At 42.7% G+C, this 19,391-nt stretch overlaps 1 protein-coding gene across 1 annotated transcript in view; it reads right to left on the reverse strand.

Annotated features, from left to right (window-relative positions):
• Nucleotides 1-14,849, reverse strand: part of LOC124796443 (odorant receptor Or2-like) — a 47,681-nt gene extending 32,832 nt beyond the window's left edge. Inside the window, exons 1-3 of the mRNA XM_047260643.1 lie at nucleotides 14,754-14,849; nucleotides 14,505-14,612; nucleotides 5,079-5,234 (exon numbers count right to left, since the gene is read on the reverse strand). Of these exons, the coding sequence (XP_047116599.1) occupies nucleotides 5,079-5,234; nucleotides 14,505-14,612; nucleotides 14,754-14,840 (351 nt within the window). The 5' untranslated portion in view covers nucleotides 14,841-14,849. The remainder of the gene's footprint in view (nucleotides 1-5,078; nucleotides 5,235-14,504; nucleotides 14,613-14,753) is intronic.
• Nucleotides 14,850-19,391: the final 4,542 nt, after the last annotated feature.

The raw sequence follows: 19,391 nt of genomic DNA on the forward strand, positions 1-19,391 counted from the left end.
ATTTGGGCTTCCATGTCGTCATCTGGGGCAGGTGAATTAGCATTCAGTGAAGGTACTGTGGGCAAGTGTTTGTATCTGAACATCCTAAAAGACAATATACCACAAAGTGCTACAAGTTTTGCGCTTTCAAAGATGTTCATTCTGTATCAAGACAATGATCCGAAGCATAAAGCGGATATTGTGAGACTGTGGAGGCTGTATAATTGCCCTAAGGTTTTGGATACTCCTCCTCAGAGTCCAGACTTGAACCCAATAGAAAAACTTTGGAGTGAATTGAAGCAAAAAGTACGACAAACGCCAGTGACATCAAAACAAAATTTAAAGGAACGAATACTGGAAAAATGGCAACAAATAAGTCCTGATTATACACGAAAGCTCGTTCACAGCATGCCTAAACGCTTAGAACAATTGATTAAGCAAAAAGAACTGTATACAGGGTACTGAAAGGTACAAGGTTGTGGTTGTTATACTTGCCGCCCGAAAACTTTTGTGGCTGTGATAGTGGGCATTCTTTATGTATTATTGTTTATGTTGTTTACGTTAAGTCTGCAAATAAGAAAATGCTGTTCTGTTATTTATTATACAATCCTATACCATTTTGTGCCGAGACTACTCCTGTAATTGTGATGGCTGTACATAATGAAGTAAAAATAAAACATAACACTGATGGCTGAATACTTTTGTGAGATACTGTATATCATTTCTGATAACTGTAATGCACTTTGTAGCGACAGATATCTTCACTGGTTTCTGCATTCACTGTCACGAAGCTTCACATTTGCTTTCACTGAAGGGCGAAACACGGGTGTAGGCTGCCTGCCCTGCGAGAGGGAGGCGGGGCATGTGCCCTCTCACTTCTGTTTTCCCCTCCACTGCCATGCCCTCCTTTGTTTACACTGGCAGGCGACTGCCACAATATAGTGTCTGACTAATACGTTTGATTGTTTGCAAACTGTTCTGCTTCACTTTTGTCATAATCTGACTTTGCCAAAAGAATGTTTGTATGACTATAGTGTAGTACTGCTTTTCTGTCGGTGGGGTTCAAATGGTTCAAATGACTCTGAGCACTATGGGACTTAACATCTGAGGTCATCAGTCCGCTAGACTTAGAACTGCTTAAACCTAACTAACCTTAGGATATCACACACATCCATGCCTGAGGCAGGATTCGAACCTGCGACTGTAGCAGCAGTGCAGTTCTGGAATGAAGTGCCTAGAACCGCTCACCCATAGCGCCCGGCATGGCAGGTGATAGTCAGTTTGGTATTCACCATCGTTTGGGGCATCTCCAGACACTTTTGTGCTGGTCGTGGGGCCTCATTTCAATGCGGAACTCATCGCTGAAGATAATTCTTTTCCAGTCAATGAGCTCCCAGGCCGAAGACGTGTCTGGAGACGTCCCACACAATGGAGGGATACCAGCCTGACTGTTGGCTGCCATACGGCCTGACAGCCATGACTGATGGTCTGGGGTGCCATTTCTTTTCATGGCAGGACCCCATTGGTCGTCAGCTCTGTCTTCTTTGTGCCAAGCTGCATGCCGTTTTCATTCAAAAGGACTCTCCATTACTGTACATCAAATCATATACACTTCTGTGTTTTATTTACAAATATCATCGTCCAAAGTAATGTTTTTTTTATCATTGCAACTATTGCAGAGCAGGCATGATGTGAATAAACAATAGCATACGTACCTGCTGGATGCTTGCGTTGACAGGGAAAGGTGGAATGGCTCCTTCTAACACACTAACAACAATATGGTATGGAAATTGAGTCTACCAAGCATAGTCTTGCAGGTTGTCATTAAATGGAAGCGGTGCAGATAGTAAGCTCACTGATAAAAATATTAGTCGGTCCCCTTAAAAGAGCTCACTGGTCGCATTGGGGGGCTGTAGATGGTCAAGAACTGTACCAGGCGGTCATGGGACCCTTAACAGCCCCCGTAAATGATCAAACATTTTGTCAAACTCAACTCTGATTACCAAATATTTGACAATGTGCGGTCTGTTTGACATATTTGTCAAGCATGGCTCGTGTTTGACGTGTTTGCCAGAAATTTTAATTGACGGAAAGCTAGAGAAGATGCCGGACGTTATTTGTGACTATGTTTCGCCACATACGTTTGGTGAAAAATTGTTTTCTTACAATTTATCTCATTATATTGTGAGTTTCCATAACCATGGAAACTACGGTCAAGTATAAAAACAAAATAGCACTGACAATTGCCAAAGTGGTAGAGGTATATATAAGATATTACGCATGAAAAGGTTATGAACAAAATCAATATTTTACACCTACAGTCACTTAAAAGCGGAAGTGGAATGAAATAAAAGAAATCGAAGTTCTCCGTTTCTTCCATGGATGATGTGGGCTATATGTTCCTACGTCGTGGTATTTTAATGAACTGTCAGTCAAGGAGTAACTAGAAGAGAATAAATTTTCGCATACTTGTGTCTTCTTGTTCAATGCGAAGGCGAATTAGCGCTAAACAAGTTATTGAACGTTTCACTGTCCATCCACTAAAAGTTGATGTAGTCATCAGTTTCTGAATGTAACATTTCTATTAACAGGTTTTCAGTTGTATATTTATCTCTCATTTGAAACCGGACCAGCGTCTTGTTTTCGTCTTCTTTAAACGCAGTGCCAGTCAGTGTTGTTGTTTTTGTGGTCTTCAGTCCAAAGAGTGGTTTCACACAGCTTTCCATACTTCTAAAAATGCTTTATCTACATTTGTAGCCGTCCCCACTAGTGCGAAAATATAGCACATGCGAAACTGACTCTCCTTCAAAAGTAAGGTTAAACTGATAAGCTTTCTCGGTACGTGCACGCCGGCCGCTGTGGGCGAGCGGTTCTAGGCGCTTCTGTACGGAACCGCGCTGCTACTACGGTCGCAGGTTCGAATCTTGCCTCGGGCATGGATGTGTGCGATGTCCTTAGGTTAGTTAGGTTTAAGTAGTTCAAAGTCTAGGGGACTGATGGCCTCAGATGTTAAGTCCCATAGTGCTTAGAGCCATTTGCACCAATTTGGTACGTGTACAAGTTTGTTTGACACATCCGTGGCTGGATAAGAGCGAACTCGACAGACAAATTTGCTCCTTTAGGAGGGCCTTAACAAGTTTTTTAAAAAAAATTATTATACATTCGAAGAAGTTTGGTGTAATCATTGGGTTCTGTGGGTAATATTCCCTTTAGCAGACATTCAAGGGCAAATCTCTCATTTTCAGCCATTCCCTGGACCAGAGTCTTGTTTTCTTGTTCTTTTTCCTTAAACACACTGCTAAAGTCAATGCCAGGACGACGTGGGAACTTGACAGAAAATCGACCCATAAGGAGGTGAAATAGGGCATGGAAATTTTTAAGCACCCAAGGTGACCAACTTCAGTGCTTCATTTGTCACTTGTTTCGTGATAAGTCCCAGGATGCTAGATTTTACGAATGATGTGTGCTTCTCAACACTTCTTCATTTATGCAAAACTTTCATTGACTTGTTTAATACATCCATTTGGACCACATTATAATTTAATATTTCGGCGCCCCCAAAAATCTGCTGCCCTGGGCAGTGCACAGTTCGCGAGAGGTACACCACCGCATGCTCTTTCTAAACAGCGAAATGTGTACTGTTTTCATTTCTAACTGGGACACCAAATACCAGTTTTAAAAAATTTGGCTTTAGAAATACTTTCACAATGAAATATATTCAGAAAATATATCACCACTATTTCACCTCCTAAGGGATTGAATTTCCAAAAACAGTGTAAAGCGATTTTTTTTATTTCTCACAGAGAAGCCAAATACAAATGTTTATGGCTCTGAGCACTATGGGACTCAACTGCTGAGGTCATTAGTCCCCTAAAACTTAGAACTAGTTAAACCTAACTAACCTAAGGACATCACAAACATCCATGCCCGAGGCAGGATTCGAACCTGCGACCGTAGCGGTCTTGCGGCTCCAGACTGCAGCGCCTTTAACCGCACGGCCACTTCGGCCGGCAAAATGTTTATGTATTTAGCTTCTAAAAGGCTCGCATAATGAAATATTTCCATAAAAACTTTCATCCCCTATTTCAATCCCATAGGGGTCGAATTTCCAAAACACTGAAACACGTATTTTTATTTACAGCCAACAGGCTACATTCAGTAGTTTTAAAACTACTTTTGTAATGAAATATTTTCATAAAGTATTTCAGTCCTTATTTCACTCCTTAGGGATTGAATTTCCAAAATCATTGAAACATGTATTTTTTATTTGTAAGTGATAAATCAAATACTAATTTTCATAATGCAGCTTTAAAAATGATTTATGGTCCTTTAATAACGATTTATTTTCAAAAGAACTTTCACCCTCTTTCCACCCAATGGGGGTTGTTGAATTCACAAAAATGGTGAAACATGTGTTTCTTTATTTCTGATCGAGAAACCAAGTACCAATTTTCGCTGGTTTATCTTCAAAATTTCCTTAATAGCGACATATTTTCAAAAAACCTTTAATCACCTATTTCACTCTCTTATGGGTGGAATATCGAAACATCCTTCCTTAAACTATGCCTACAGTATAAGATCAACACAATATGCAAATATCAAGTTCATATCCTCAGCGGTTTGGGTTGGGCGATGATGAGTCAGTGAACGTGTGAGTCAGTTGGGACATTGCCTTTTATATATAGAGATATCGCTAACCAAGTGTTGGCCATATGTATGCTATGCTGGTATGCTACAAACTCTCCCATCTTCCAGAATGACGGTAGTTGTGTTCACAGTGCTGCCCACGTATATCCTGGCTTGACGACCCCTCAAGCACCATTTCGCAACACGACTGGATGGTGAAATCACACGACCTTCACCAGATAGACAGTGTCTAGCTATTTCTGGATCAGCATGTGAAACTTAGCCTTCAGCATCCCCTCAATTTGGCAGTTCTAGAGGACCTAATAGTCAATGAGTGGCTTCAGATGGACATGGCATACCTGAACAAAATTGTAGACTGACTTCTCGTGGAAGTGAGACCATTATCAAGACATGAGGTGGTGCACCCTGAGGTTGGCTAATGCTCTGTCAGGTGCGGGCAGCTTTGGGCTTACCGTGAGGAAGGTCTCCCTGGAGAGTGTGTAGAGGCTGCCCACGGTGAGGCACAGCGGGCGCTGGGCTCGCATCGTCAGTACCATCAGGGACTTCTGGTAGCGGCTGCCGCTGCCCACCCAACCGCTGCTGTACGCCGAGAAGGCCAGCTGCTCGCTCTGTAGCACACCACCACATGTAAACGCTTTAGCCTCACACTTCATTTAGTGTGGCGCTACCAGGCAACCACTGTTTTTATTTGTGACGAAAGTAACAATCTTCGGTTTCGTGAAACGTGATGGGATCTCCCAAGTTTAGCTGGACGTCCAGCTGTTTTAGAATCGTATAAAATACACTAATCTCAAACGTAATGAGGTATGTCGAAAAGGATGACCTCCTCCATACCAAATACTGTGGTTTCAAAAAACATAGCTCATGAGGAAATCAATGAGCTTCACTCATATGACTTCCTCACAATACAAGGATCAATCCAGTCAGGAGGATACAGTGTTTCTTGACCTCCCAAAAGCATTTGACTCAAGATAACAGCAATACTTGTAATCCAAAGTATGAGGGTAATCCCAAAAATAAGGTCTCCTATTTTTTATAAGTACATAGACCTGTTTATTTCTACAATGGTTTACATCAGTTTGCAGCTTGAATGTTTAGCTATTTTTCGACATAATCAACGTTTCTGTCGATGCATTTTTGTAGACGCTGGGACAGTTTTTGTATGTCCATGTCATACCAGCTCGCCGCCACGCTGTTCAGAAAGTTATGAACCTCTTCTTTCATCTCACCATCGGAGCTGAATCGCTTTCCGGCCACATGTTCTTTTAACCTAGGGAACAGCTGATTGTCACTGGGCGCTAAGTCAGAACTATAGGGTAGGTGGGTGCTTATGTTCCACTGAAACTGTGGCAGGAGAGCAACGGTTTGCCGAGCGATGTGTGGGCGAGCGTTGTCATGGAGAACGTGTATGCCCATGCTCAACATTCCTCTTCTCTGGTTCTGAATTGCCCGTTTGAGTTTTTCAGAGTCTCACAGTACCTGCCAGCGTTAACTGTGGTCCCAGTGGCTCAACCTTCAACACTGTCTCCTCAGAAATTGACGGTCTCCCGCTCCTTTGTTCGTCGTGAATTTCGTTCCGACCAGCTGCAAACTCTCTACACCACTTACGAACATTCTTGACATCCATGCACGACTCATCATATACTTCCGTCAATTAGCGATGGATTTCAATCGGCGCCGTTCCCTTTGCGTTCAAAAACCGAATAACTGCGAGCAACGCCCACTTCGCGTTTAACATCCAACGGGAACTCCGTTCTCAACGGCTGCCTAGCCAAGACTGAGCGCCTCAGCGCGGCCTACGCATGTTTACACACAGCGCGTGAAGCACTCTTCATAACAGTGTGACCAACTGCCACACAAACAGAGTTCTGTACTTATAAAAAAAATAGGAGACCTTACTGTGGGATTACCTTCGTATGATCAAAAGAACTATCAAACAAAATTTATGATTACATTTAGTATTGACAGTTAGAGGCGACATACTACGTTTTCTTAGATGCAAAGTAACTGACACAAATAGCAGTAACTTCAGGCGTGTCCAGGAGAAGTGCACTGGGACCCTAGCTGTTCATGTTCTGTATTAATGACCCAGCAGACAACATTAATAATAATTTCAAACATTTTAAAAATTATGCAGTAAACTATAATTAAGTACTATCTGGAAATGTTTGTAGAAATACGAGGGTTGTGAGAAAAGTACCTATCAGATTTTTTTTTCCAAACCACGATATTGTCCGCTTCAATGCAGTTCCCTTCGGCAGCTATGCACCGCCGGAGTCGTCGTTCACTGTTTAGGTAGCAGCGCTGAAATGCTTCAAATGTAGGGCCTTCAACATGTTGATCATATTCTTTTCAATGTTTTCCAGGGTCGCAAAATGACGTCCTTTTAAGATTTTTTTTTTTAATTTCGGGAAAGAAAAAGCTAACAGAGAATGAGATCAGGTGAATAGGGGAGCTGTGAACAACACGTATGCCTTTTGAGGTAAAAAAATTCCGTGATGGATGTGGTCGTGTGACATTGGATATTGTCATGATGCAGTATCCACTTGTCTACTGTGTCCAGTTTCACTCGATTCACCCTTCTCCTGAGCCTTTCAAGGACATCTTTGTAAAACACTTGGTTGACAGTTTGTCCTGAAAGAACAAATTCTGAATGCACGCTACCCCTACTGTGAAAAAAGCGAATCAGCATTGTTTTGATCTTTGATTCGCTCATTCGAACTTGTTTCGTTCGAGGAGATGTCTCAGTGTGTCACTCCTCTCTTTACTGCTTTGTCTCGGGATCGTACTAAAAAATCCAGGATTCGTCACCTGTGAACACACGACTGAACTATTTGAGGTCATTGGTAGTCCTCTCCAGATTGTCCTGCTCTGTTGTGAGGTTTTTCGGCACCCTTTTGGTGAAAACCTTTCACATGTGCAAAACTTCAGTTAAAACTTAATGGACGGTGATAGTGTTTAACCGGTCACCGATCATCCTTTTTGTCAAACGTTGGTCTGATCTCACAAGAGCACGCACCCCTTCGACGTTTTCGTCGATTTTTGAAGTTGAACCTTCAAGCTAAGTTCATCTTCAACGCGTTATCGACCTTCCAAAAATGATTTATGCCAGGGCAAAACTTGTGCTCTTGGTAACAAATGTTCCCAATAGCCTGTTTCAACTTTTCAAACGTCACACTTGCAGATTCTCCAAGTTTAACACAAAACCTGATGGCATAATGTTGCTCTAAATTCCGCTTTTCCATATTCGTAACACGCAACGAAAACGCTACTTCACTGATGGCGCTCTCAAAAATCACATGATGGTTGTACGGAGCTGAAACTCGGACTTAGCATCTGGAAGGGATGAACACATCACTCTACACAAGTAGAACAACACAGCGTTCCCAGATCACTCACAGTGCTGTCAGTCTCATTACTTTTCTCACATACCTCATACACATTCAGTGTTTGATAAGATTAAAAACGGTGGAAAGATTAGTATCTTGCTTTAAATGTTCAGAATTGTGTGCTGTACTGGACAAATCCATGTACTAACAACACAGACGTGACCGGCGGGTAGCCGAAGATCCGGCCTCCATCGGCGATTCTACATAGGCAGGATTGTGTGTAAACATTATGGCCGACCACAACATACGGTTCCTCCCCCACCATTCCCACCCCCACCCCACCCACCCAGAGTTCCAGTTGCAACACCAACTACGGATGTTCACCAAAGCACCCCTCCACGAGAGCTCTGTGCTCCAGGATTGGTACCATATACACTGGCTGACTTGAATACTGTGAGCTTGCCGATTAACTATAGTCATTGACAGGCGTCCGACCTTACTTACAATTGTTTCAGTTAACTAACAGCAGTGATTAACATCCGACTGGACTTATTTAAAAAAAAACTCCTAGTGTTGGTGTTCCCCGCCAACGAATTAATCATCTTAGAGATCATTATTCCTCATCTACATTCAAATCAGGAAGACTATTATTTGTATGATATCAAATTTAATTACGGAGCACCACAGAGGCCACTGTTTTGTGAATCTTTTCATTTTATGTGTTGTCGGAAGAAAACGTTTTATTGCATCACTAACTAGAAGAGAAACTTGGCGTTGTCCAGGTATTTATTTATAGTTATGCATCCATACCCGTGCCACGCAATGCCTGGCCTTGCGCTTAATGTTTAGTACATCATATCTCCTGAATTATGTGTCGACAATGATATAATTTTTTAGTTACATTCGGCGGCATATCTGCATTCTGTCTGCAAAATATGACGATAATACAGTTACTCTTAAAGAAGTAATAATGTCTCACGTGGTACTTTTACTGCATGACCAATGGAAAAGTAGTAAGCGATAAACTTTTTTTTCCTTTCATCAGTTTGTAGGGTCTGTCAGCAATAAAAATTTCTTAAAGCTTTGAAATTATATTTAAAAATTTTTTTAAAGCTTTGAAATTATATTTAAAGCTTGTTGCATGTCGGAAAGTGCTCTAATTTTCAGATAATTTGTGTATAAAGTCTGAGAATTCACACGTCGCAGGCTAGGCTACTTTTTCAACCCCCTTCCTTTCATAGGTAGGTAGTTCTTACTCCCACAGTGATTGTTGCCTGACAGTAAGCTTAGTTGAAATCGGTCTACTGTTTTAGGAGGATCTCAAACATACATACCCACACATATACATACATCAATTTTTATAATATGTATGGACTGGGAATCTTGTTGCAGCATGTGCAGACTCTCTCAAAGTTAATGGCGTCGCGCGGGGTAGCCGCGCGGTCTTTCGCGCCTTGCCACGGTTCGCGCGGCTCCCCCGTCGGAAGTTCGAGTCCTCTCTCGGGCACTGATGTGTGTGTTGTCCTTAGCGTAAGTTAGTTTAAGTTCGATTAAGTAGTGTGTAAGTCTAGGGACCGATGACCTCAGCAATTTGGTCCCTTGGGAACTTACCACAAACTTGCAAAAGTAAATGGCGATGAGGTTATAAAAATTCAGAATTTACTTACATTCCCAGTGTAGTTAATACTTACCAAGACATTCTTTAGCATTTTCGTGCCCATTGGCCATTCTACTAATACGTCGTTCTCATTTCAGTATAGCCACAACCAATGCAGACATGTCAACCATGGTTCTTTTATGGCTGCAAAATATGCATCCCACTCAAAAGCAATACCAATGTACATAGCTAAAACACAAGGAGAAAGCCTGATATTCACTACTTTTGGGTTAACTTTAACTTTGGCTCAGAAAGGGGTAAATTATGCTGCCCTAAAAATATTTCATCGCTTACCAAATAGTATCAAACGTCTGACAAATAGCCAATCAACATTTAAAAACAAATTAAAAGAATTTCTGAATAACAGCTCCTTCTACTCAACAGATGAATTTTTAGATCTAAATTAGTAATCTTACAAGTAAAAAAAATTTAAAAACTTGAATTAGGGCATGCAAAGAAACCTTTTGTTAAACTGATACATTCCACATCATTACGAAGTGTCGTATTCATGATGTATGGAACAAGTATTAACCTAATCCAATCTAATCTAATCTGCAGCAGGCACAGGACCTGCTGTTGGCGGAAGATGGTCAGCATCACCACAACGCCAGAAGTCTTCTATCGTCTCTCACGGATCGACGCTATTGTTAAATGGATGCGGCCAATGCGGCTGCCCTTCCCTCTTTCGGCCAGAAAGATGGACGTTAGGAGAACTACATGGCATGCCTGGAGCAGCATTGTATCATCCAGTACATCACAGAAGTTACCCATAAACGGCCATTTTTATTAACTTACTCCATTGCTGATGTTTGCAGACTGCTCCAGCAGTTAAATCCTGAGATGAAATTCCATGTCTTGACTTATTAGCAACTCAAGACTAAATCGGCAGACTATTTCGACTTAACATCCATGCGGCCGTTGCTTGTCACATGTTCTTTAGCTGTCACAAAATGAATGGTCAAAGCTATCGCGACTGGATAGCACATTACAAGGTCTTACTAAGACTATGGGTTCCAACGTGTAAATTCTAAGTCGAAACAACCGTATGCAGATTCCTTGGTGCACGACATGTCTCTTGTGCTTTCACCAAACGGTGTTCTTAGGAATGACTCACTGAAGCATAATGACCCCTCACTGGCGGCATGTTTCCCGCTCATTCGAGCATTCGATCAAATGATGTGGTCATCAGCTCCTCTACAAGACCCCTCTTGATCACATCGCAGGGACCAAGTTTGTTCCTGCCATTCTGTGGACGTAGCTCCTAACGAATCAGCCACTCTCCTTAGGAGAGTTTAAGTAGACGTCCCTCCACGATGTGCCAACTACTCATCAAAGACGTAGTGTCACTTCAGATGTGATATGTACGTTAATTAGAAAGTCAGGCCACAGGGCTGAGTCTCTACAAACCAAATTAATGTAGACAGCATGCACATTCTGGACATGAACTCAGATAGTGAGAACGATATTCCAGAGGTAGGCCCGGACGTGCTCCAAGTTCATGCAGAATTGTCCTCTTCGACCCACACGTTAACATTGAATGTGCTCATAACTGATGCACCAGACATGTTCCAGATAGATACGGGCTCCTCCATAATGATCATCAATATGCTCACATACCAGTGGCTTTGGTCACAAACACGTTGACCTTTTCCGAAGCAAATAAAGAGTTACAGTAATAATGACATTGCAGTGATGGACCAATTTAGTCCTACCGTCCGCTATAAGGGGTCAACTTTAGCGGCTAAATTATTGGTTGTCCAGACGCACAGAACCACCAGCGTTTTGGGGCTGGACCTGTTTGACAAATGGGGCCATGAGGTGCAAGACTTCACAAAGCATGTAAGGATCTTCTTGTTTAGCATGTACCTCCCCGAGCTCAGTACACAATATGCCTCCATTTTTAATGTCCAGACGACTTGTATTTGAAACTCTGAGGCCCACATCACATGCTACCATCTATGATTCCCAAGTTTTCAAAGCAAAGGACGTTGCATTCACCTTAATGGACGTTGTTATGTTTATAACTCCAACAGCTACATGATGAAGAGATCCTCTTGCCAGTAGGTAATAGTTAGTGGGCCACTCCCAACATCTTGGACAGAAAAGTGGACAGATCCCTACGGATTTTTGCTGATTTTAAGTCAACTGCGAATGCCCAGGCAGTCATGGATACATAACCTATCTCAATGGTGGAAGACGTTACGTCTAAACAGGCAAACGATACGATTTTTGCGAAAATGAACTTCTGTGGGACTTACCTGCGATTGCCACCTAATGAATCGCTTGCCATTTGGGACTTGAAATGCACCCACCATATTCCAATACTACCTGAAGCAACTGACCCAGGAGGTCGCAGGAACAGCAAATTACTTACATAACGTTATAGTCATTGGGCTAGATCTAAGACACTTTTCGAAAAATTTGGAGACAAAGTAGCCCCTAATGCAACAAAGAAAAATGCTTCTCTTTGTTTAACAGGTCGAATACGTGGGACATAAATTTAGCACTTCGGGGATCTACCCAACACCTCGACATGGGGAAGCCATTACAAAAAAGTTGCCAGCACCCACTTACTTCAATTACTTAATTGAAGTAAGTCCAAGGACAACTCAACCATTACCAGAAATTTATGCCACATGCTGCAGCCATTGTGGAGCCATTCCAGCTTCCGAAGAAAGATGTTAAGTGGCATTCGTCACCTATATGCCAAAAACCCTTCCAGACCTCCTCCAGTCTACTTGTCTGATAGCTTATAACCCAAAAATATTGCTCATACTAGCTACAGATACGCTGTATTATGGGCTTACAATTAGAGCAGTTCTATCCCGCAACATAAACGGGGTAGAATGCTCCTTCGCCTTGGTGTCAAAAATATTTTGCAGGTGCAATGCAATTACAGCCAGATTGAGGAAGAGGCCCTGACAGTAATTTTTGCTATCAAGAAATTTCATGATTATATCTACGGCCAACAGTATGCACTATTGACTGATCACAAACTGTTGCTGCCCATTTTAAATCCCTTAGAAAACGGCACCACGCCACCAACACTGAGCCATGTTTTAGTCTACATATCTCTATAACATTCAGTACCAGTCACGACACAACACACAAACGCGGATGTGCTCTCCCACCCTTCGGCAGATCAGGACGCAAGGTTTGACATGGCGCCATAGGTATGTTTCCATACGGATTTCGGATTTACAGAATTTTTCACATAGTTTCCGATTCAAATCTATTGCCATGTCGATTTCGGGTGACCCAGGTAAATAATCAGCAATCCAGATGTGACCTACAGTTCCCACCACCGCGAGCTTCCCATCACCGCGAGCCGCTCGCCCCCGCACCCACCATTTAAGGGGTCCTCCTGCAGAGGGTTAACGCAAAAACAACTGTGATCACTCCAAAAGTTCTGGACTTAATCCGCTGGATTGTAGACTTGACGAAACGATTGGCCAGAAACACATACACTGTCGAGGTAGCGACTAAGATATTGAGTGCACCAACGCCCACTGGTGACTGTGCCAACAAAACCAAATAGCTCCTGTGCGGAAGTACTTCTTGTGGTCTCAGCCAACAAAGTCATGGTCCAGAATTCGTTTAGATTTTTCAGAGTCATTCCTGGGGACAGAAAGTAGCTCATTTTTGTTGATGCCTATAACATGTTTCCTTGTGTCTTGTGTCAGTTAAAAACAACAACCAAGACAATGCACACTCTGGCCCGAATTTCTTCTGCTGAGGGTCTCCCAATCATGGTCGTCATGGACAATGGTAGTAGGGTTGCCTCTAGGGATTTCCAACACTTTTGTGAGACCAAGGGCATTCAACATGTGTGGGCGGCTCCTTTTCATTCTGCTTCTAACGCCAGGACTGAACATTTTTTATGCACATTTCAAATCACAAACTGCAAAGCTGCTGCAAGAATACAACATAGAAATGTGCTCACACTGTTCCTCGCGTCATACCGGACCACTTCTCAAGAAGGGGAGAGTCCAGCGGAAAAACTACATGCTCACACTGAGAGAACAAAACTATCGATAGTGAAACCAGTCGCCTACAACGACCCACTGGCTGCGGCTCATCCCCATCGTTATAGGCTGCACGACGACGTTTGGGAACACTATTTACGAGAGTAAAGCGTCGGATGGTCCCGACATAGGTCGTCTGTGTCCTGGCTGGTCCATAGTGGAAATTATTCTCCAAGTTCAATGTGGGATCCGCAGACACTTTAATCAACTTCGGCCCTACTCCACTGTCGTGCTTAAGGACCCAGTGATTCCTGCGCCACTTCTCCGGACGTCTCCTGCTCACATTCTTCCTTAGTCGCCGTATGACATCACCAGATTTCATAAGTGGTATGTCTACGATCTTTCACAATCGCTTTCCGAACAGCACTGATATTTTTTGGTGTAATTCCGGTAGGAAGTCGTTCTGAAAATTCATCATTATCATCAACAAATGACTGGCCATTTTCAAAACGTTTAAACCAGTCATACATTTGCGTATGTCCAAAAACGTTATTAACGAATACTTGCACTAACATTCTGTGGGTTCCAGCGGCTGTTTTACCAAGTTCAAAACAGAACTGGATGCAGCAACACTATTCTCCCAGCCAGTCATTGCAAAATCGCAAACACTAGCAAACGTCACAATGGAAAAGTGCCTTAGGTCGAAGCCGCTATGCATACTGAACCACGAAAAATGTATTACGATGCTCCTAGAAGCGTTTATATGCGTAAGTCATACATATTTTGGAAGCTTTTGAGTGGTATATCGTACATATATAATTTTTGGGATATTCTATTTTCCTTGTGATGAATTTGCATTTACATTTGGATAACATATATATAATATTTATTGTCTACAGATTGATAAATAAATAAAACAGAACCCACCTGTGATATTATTTCGTTCCCAAACCAGCAGTAGCCGAAGTTCTCGACACAAGTGGAAATGAGGTTTGTTAAACATATCGCGAGGCTTCCAACATTCATATTGCGAACCTTAAACAAGAATGACGAATAAATTCATATCGTTTTATCACTTTCAAATCATTTACATTTATCACTGGCAAGGAAACGTAAGCATGTGCAAAAGTTCAATATCCTATAACCTATTGTACAATTATGCTTTTCTCGACTTACCCCGGCCAATACGAAGGCGTAGATGCACATTACTACCACGTTGAAAAGAAACTGCACAAAAACACATGGTCCCATTGCCTCTTCCATAATCCTCACGGACCTGGAAAAGCAATAAGGCGATTCACTATGATGTTACACGATAAATATTAGATTATATCAAACTTATGAATAACAGCATCACGTAGCAATGCAGGGAAATATTGATTATACAAGTATACTGGTACAAATGGTAAAAGTCAGTTTCATGGGTGCCAGTTAATCTGCTTTTTTTTCCTAGACTGAATGATCGATGGTCGAGAAAACATGTAGGGTGTTTCAGGAGAAACAGTAAAAATTTTAGGAGATGGTAGTATGCACCAATACTAATAAAACATTACGTGTAACATGCGCCAGTTTTCATTGATTGCAGAGGAACAGCTGGTGATAGAGATAAGTTTTCGTTCCAGTTGCTATGGGCGTATTCATCGACTATTCTTATTTTTTAGAAGTTCAACTTCTGAAGTTGTGCTTGAATTTACATATCTGAAGATTTCAATCGTGATTTGTTGGCCAATTCTAACGTCCCGTTTAAGCATGCCACACGTATTAACAGATGCTGAGTGTGCCGATACGATATACGTGTAAGGGATTTTTAATGGATTCGATGCTGCTTGTAGAGAATACAGGCAGGCGATTTGCGAACCACAGAGTAACAGATTCTCGAATGTTTTTGGTGTTTTCGCTGAACTGGGTGAGAGGGGTGCAGTGCCCTCATGTCATATTTTATCTGAACGTGCAGATGATCAGTGTGTGTATGAAATAGATGATATGACAGGCATTCACTAGGTAATGCAACATATTTTTTTCAGAGAGCGGGTTGGTTTTATTCAGGATTCCACACTCTTTTGGCTACAAAACTCTATTTTCCAACACAATCCCCGTTCAGTGCATCTTACTGGGAGAGCCCGTATGTCCGAATGGTACCACTCTATGGGTCGACGTCGGACCCGACGTGTTGTGGCATCAACAACTTTCCCATCACCCACTTACTGCTTCCAGTGAAGTGCATCCTTCGTCGAATCAATCAAATGGTTCAAATGGCTCCAAGCCCTATGGGACTGAACATCTGAGGTCGTCAGTCCTCTAGACTTAGAACTACTTAAACCTAACTAACCTAAGGGCATCACACACATCCATGCTCGAGACAGGATTCGAACGTGCGACCGTAGCAGCAGCGCGGTTCCGGACTGGAGCGCCTAGAACCGCTCGGCCACAACGGCCGGCCGGATCAAACAGATGAGAGCCGAAAAGTGAGTGATCCGGACTGTAGAGTGGATGAGGAAGTCCAATGAAGTTTTACGAGCTCCCTCTCTGGTGCGCAGACTCGCTTGAGGTCTTGCGTTGTCATGGCGGAGGAAAAGTTCAAAATGTTCAAATGTGTGTGAAATCTTATGGGACTTAACCGCTAAGGTCATCAGTCCCTAAGCTTACACACTACCCAACCTAAATTATCCTAAGGACAAACACACACACACACACACATGCCCGAGGGAGGACTCGAACCTCCGCCGGGACCAGCCGCACAGTCTATGACTGCAGCGCCTTAAACTGCTCGGCTAATCCCACGCGGCGGAGGAAAAGTTAATTTGCAATTCTGTGGCCACGAACACAATGAAGTTGTTTCTTCAGTTTCCTGAGGATAGCACAATACACTATAGAGTTGACCATTACACCATTATGGAGAACGCCAAACGCAGTAAAACCTTCAGAGTATCGGAAGACCGTCTCTATGACTTTACCGGCTGATGGCGGGGTTTGGAACTTTTACTTCAGGGGAGAGATGGTGTGGCGCCACACCATGAATTGGCGTTTTCTTTGTGGTTCGAAGTGATAAACCCATGTTTCTTCGCCTGTGATGATGTTCGATAAAAACTTATCACGATAAGCCTCGTAACACACAAGCAGGATCTTCTGTTGCTCCTTATGATCTTCTTTCAGGCGGCAGGGAACCCTGTGGGGGCACTCCATTGAGTACCCAAACTGGTGGAGGAGTGTGACAGCAGTACCAACAGCTACAGTTGTGCAGCGAGGTGTTTAATTGTAATCCGTTGATCATCTCGAATGAGAGTATCCACAAGTTCGAACGTCGCAGGTGTCACAGCTGTGTGCGCCGGCCAGCACATGGGAGATCAGACAGGTTTGCACGACCTTGTTGCGATGGCGAGAGGCCGACCGTACTTTTGTTCTCTCTGTAGACATTCTGCAAGGGCCTATGGATATCTGAAATGGTCTGGTCTTCTGCCAAAAGAAACTCAATGACAGCTCTCTGCTTGGAACGCACCTCTGTTACAGACGCCATTTTGAAGGCTACATATAGCGCTGCCACCTATCTGTACTTCATGAAACTATAGCGACTGAAGCGAGAATTTTCCACGACGTTCCCCAACAAATTCCGCATTTTTTCAACCGAAACTGGTTGAGAAAAAAAAATGTTTTGCTTACTTATTGAACGCCGCTCATATTACTCTGTTGGTAGAATGCAGTCCTTCCATAAGCACACGTAAAATTTATACACGTATCTGTATTCCTCATACAAGAATATGTGTTCCTCATACAAGAATATGGCGAAATTGCGAATCATCTTTATTATTTACAGTACAGTGAACACCCTTGAGAAGGATACGGCGGTAAAGAATTGGAGTTTTGTTGTTGTCTAACTGAAATTCGCCGAGTAATCTCATTAATACTGTTTACTGACTAAGCCACTTCCACTCGCGACAGTTCCAACCATACTCGTATCTCACGTCGGTGGTACAATGAAAAACCACATGCCCTTGTTCAGACACATTTTCAAGAACGCTTCTCTGCAAATGTATGATTGGGCGCTTGGGCCTGTTGTGTTGTCGAATCGTCTTCAAAGGGACCCATTATCAAGCCTTTCTTGAAAACAAGCTTCCAGCATACTTGGAAGAGAGTCCTTTGACTAAAAGGATGGGTGTGTTCTTCCATCACATTATAGTTGTCAGGTGTTAGGAAAACAGACATATTTCAAAAAGGTAAGTCCAGTGTTGCTATCGTTTTCGTCATGAAACAGGTAACAGAGAAAAGAAGTGAGTGGAACCGCAACTTATATATTATACTTGTTCATATACTACGAGACGACAAAACCAGCATGGCTGGGGTATTCATTTTGCAAATTACTTATTCGAAACAGAAACAAAAAATTAGCAGTGTTTGTAATGTAATATCGAAAAAAATTGTGAAACATTTATACGAAGAAATATGCATAATGTACAAATGTGTAAGTACAGCTGCTTTGCCTGTTTACAACGCAATTTTGTTAGTTATCTATGGTAACGACTCTTCATAGCTCCATAGACAGCTTTGTTTTCGCTTACAGTCGTTCGCGCTTTGCAAGTTGTGGAAAGCGCTTCCAAGTGCCAGGCATATCCTTAATCTGACTCAGCTGTAGGAGTTTCTTAGTGCTGAAGAATAAATGTATTAAAACGTTATGCATGATGTAGTTACATTCAGCAGTATATGTGGATATTGTCTGCGAAATATGTTGCGAATACAGTTAGTAGGAAAGAAATAATAAACTGAAATGTCATAAATGATGTGTGGGCTTTCCAAGCATCTCAATGTCTATGATACCATACCTGTTGAACTTGTATTATAGGTATGTGGTTCTTACCCCAACAGCGATTGTTGCCTAACAGTAAGGGGTATATGTACCACGTTTGGCTAAAATCGGTCCAATGGTTTAGGAGGAGCTGAGGAACACACATGCACACGCACACCCACGTACTTAGGAACAATACGAAGTGATACAGCGCAAAATAATGTACTTGGCACGGCTGAATAAAATTAAGATATCGCGCTCACATGCAGCAAGAATTCAGAGAAGAGGGTCAAGCCAGCAGAGCAATTTATGCAGTACAGCATATGCTTATTCAACAGGAACTGCTGCTCTGGTACCCAGGTAGTTATTACATGGTGCCACTAAGCAGGGCGAGCAGAGGCACTAAAATACCAACATAGCATAAGACAGAGAAACCATGGCGTGGATGACCTGATCATCTCATGCCCAGGGCGATGTCTTGTTATGATTTGAGGAGAAGAGCCCAGTGCTGAAACAAAACATGCACTGGCCAAGACCATAGAAATATTTCTCATTTTCAATTAGGGGTCGCTCAGTGGGTTGGCATCCACCTGTGAGGAGGACTTACGATGGTCAGGAGTCATTGTCTCCACTGGTGTAAGAGTTTCATGGGTCTACATGTCTTCTCCTGTGCTCTCAGAGACAGCTAGCTGCAGCGCTGTGCTAATGCAAAGTGTAACGTAACTGGAAGGGCCTCTTCGTTGCCTCTAGTTCGTTACTGGAGGTGAGCAACTGCCTGTTCACTCCCATCCGTTGACTGCACTGTTGGCATGGGCAGACTCCACTACTAGTGACTGCCGCTTCTGCTCCCAGTCTACATCGTGGTCATGCTCGCTCTGGCCACCTGCTTCCAAGGGTGCTAGAATGAAGAGCAGCTACGAAGGTGGGTGCGTCGCGCGTTCTGCGCAGGGAGAGAGGGAAGATACTTTGCGACGTTGCCAATTTCCTTCCGTCAGATCATGCGCTGAGACAGCCGACTGTGCGATAGCATAAACATC

Source organism: Schistocerca piceifrons, chromosome 4 (assembly GCF_021461385.2).
Source record: "Schistocerca piceifrons isolate TAMUIC-IGC-003096 chromosome 4, iqSchPice1.1, whole genome shotgun sequence".
Classification (NCBI taxonomy): Eukaryota; Metazoa; Arthropoda; class Insecta; order Orthoptera; family Acrididae; genus Schistocerca; species Schistocerca piceifrons.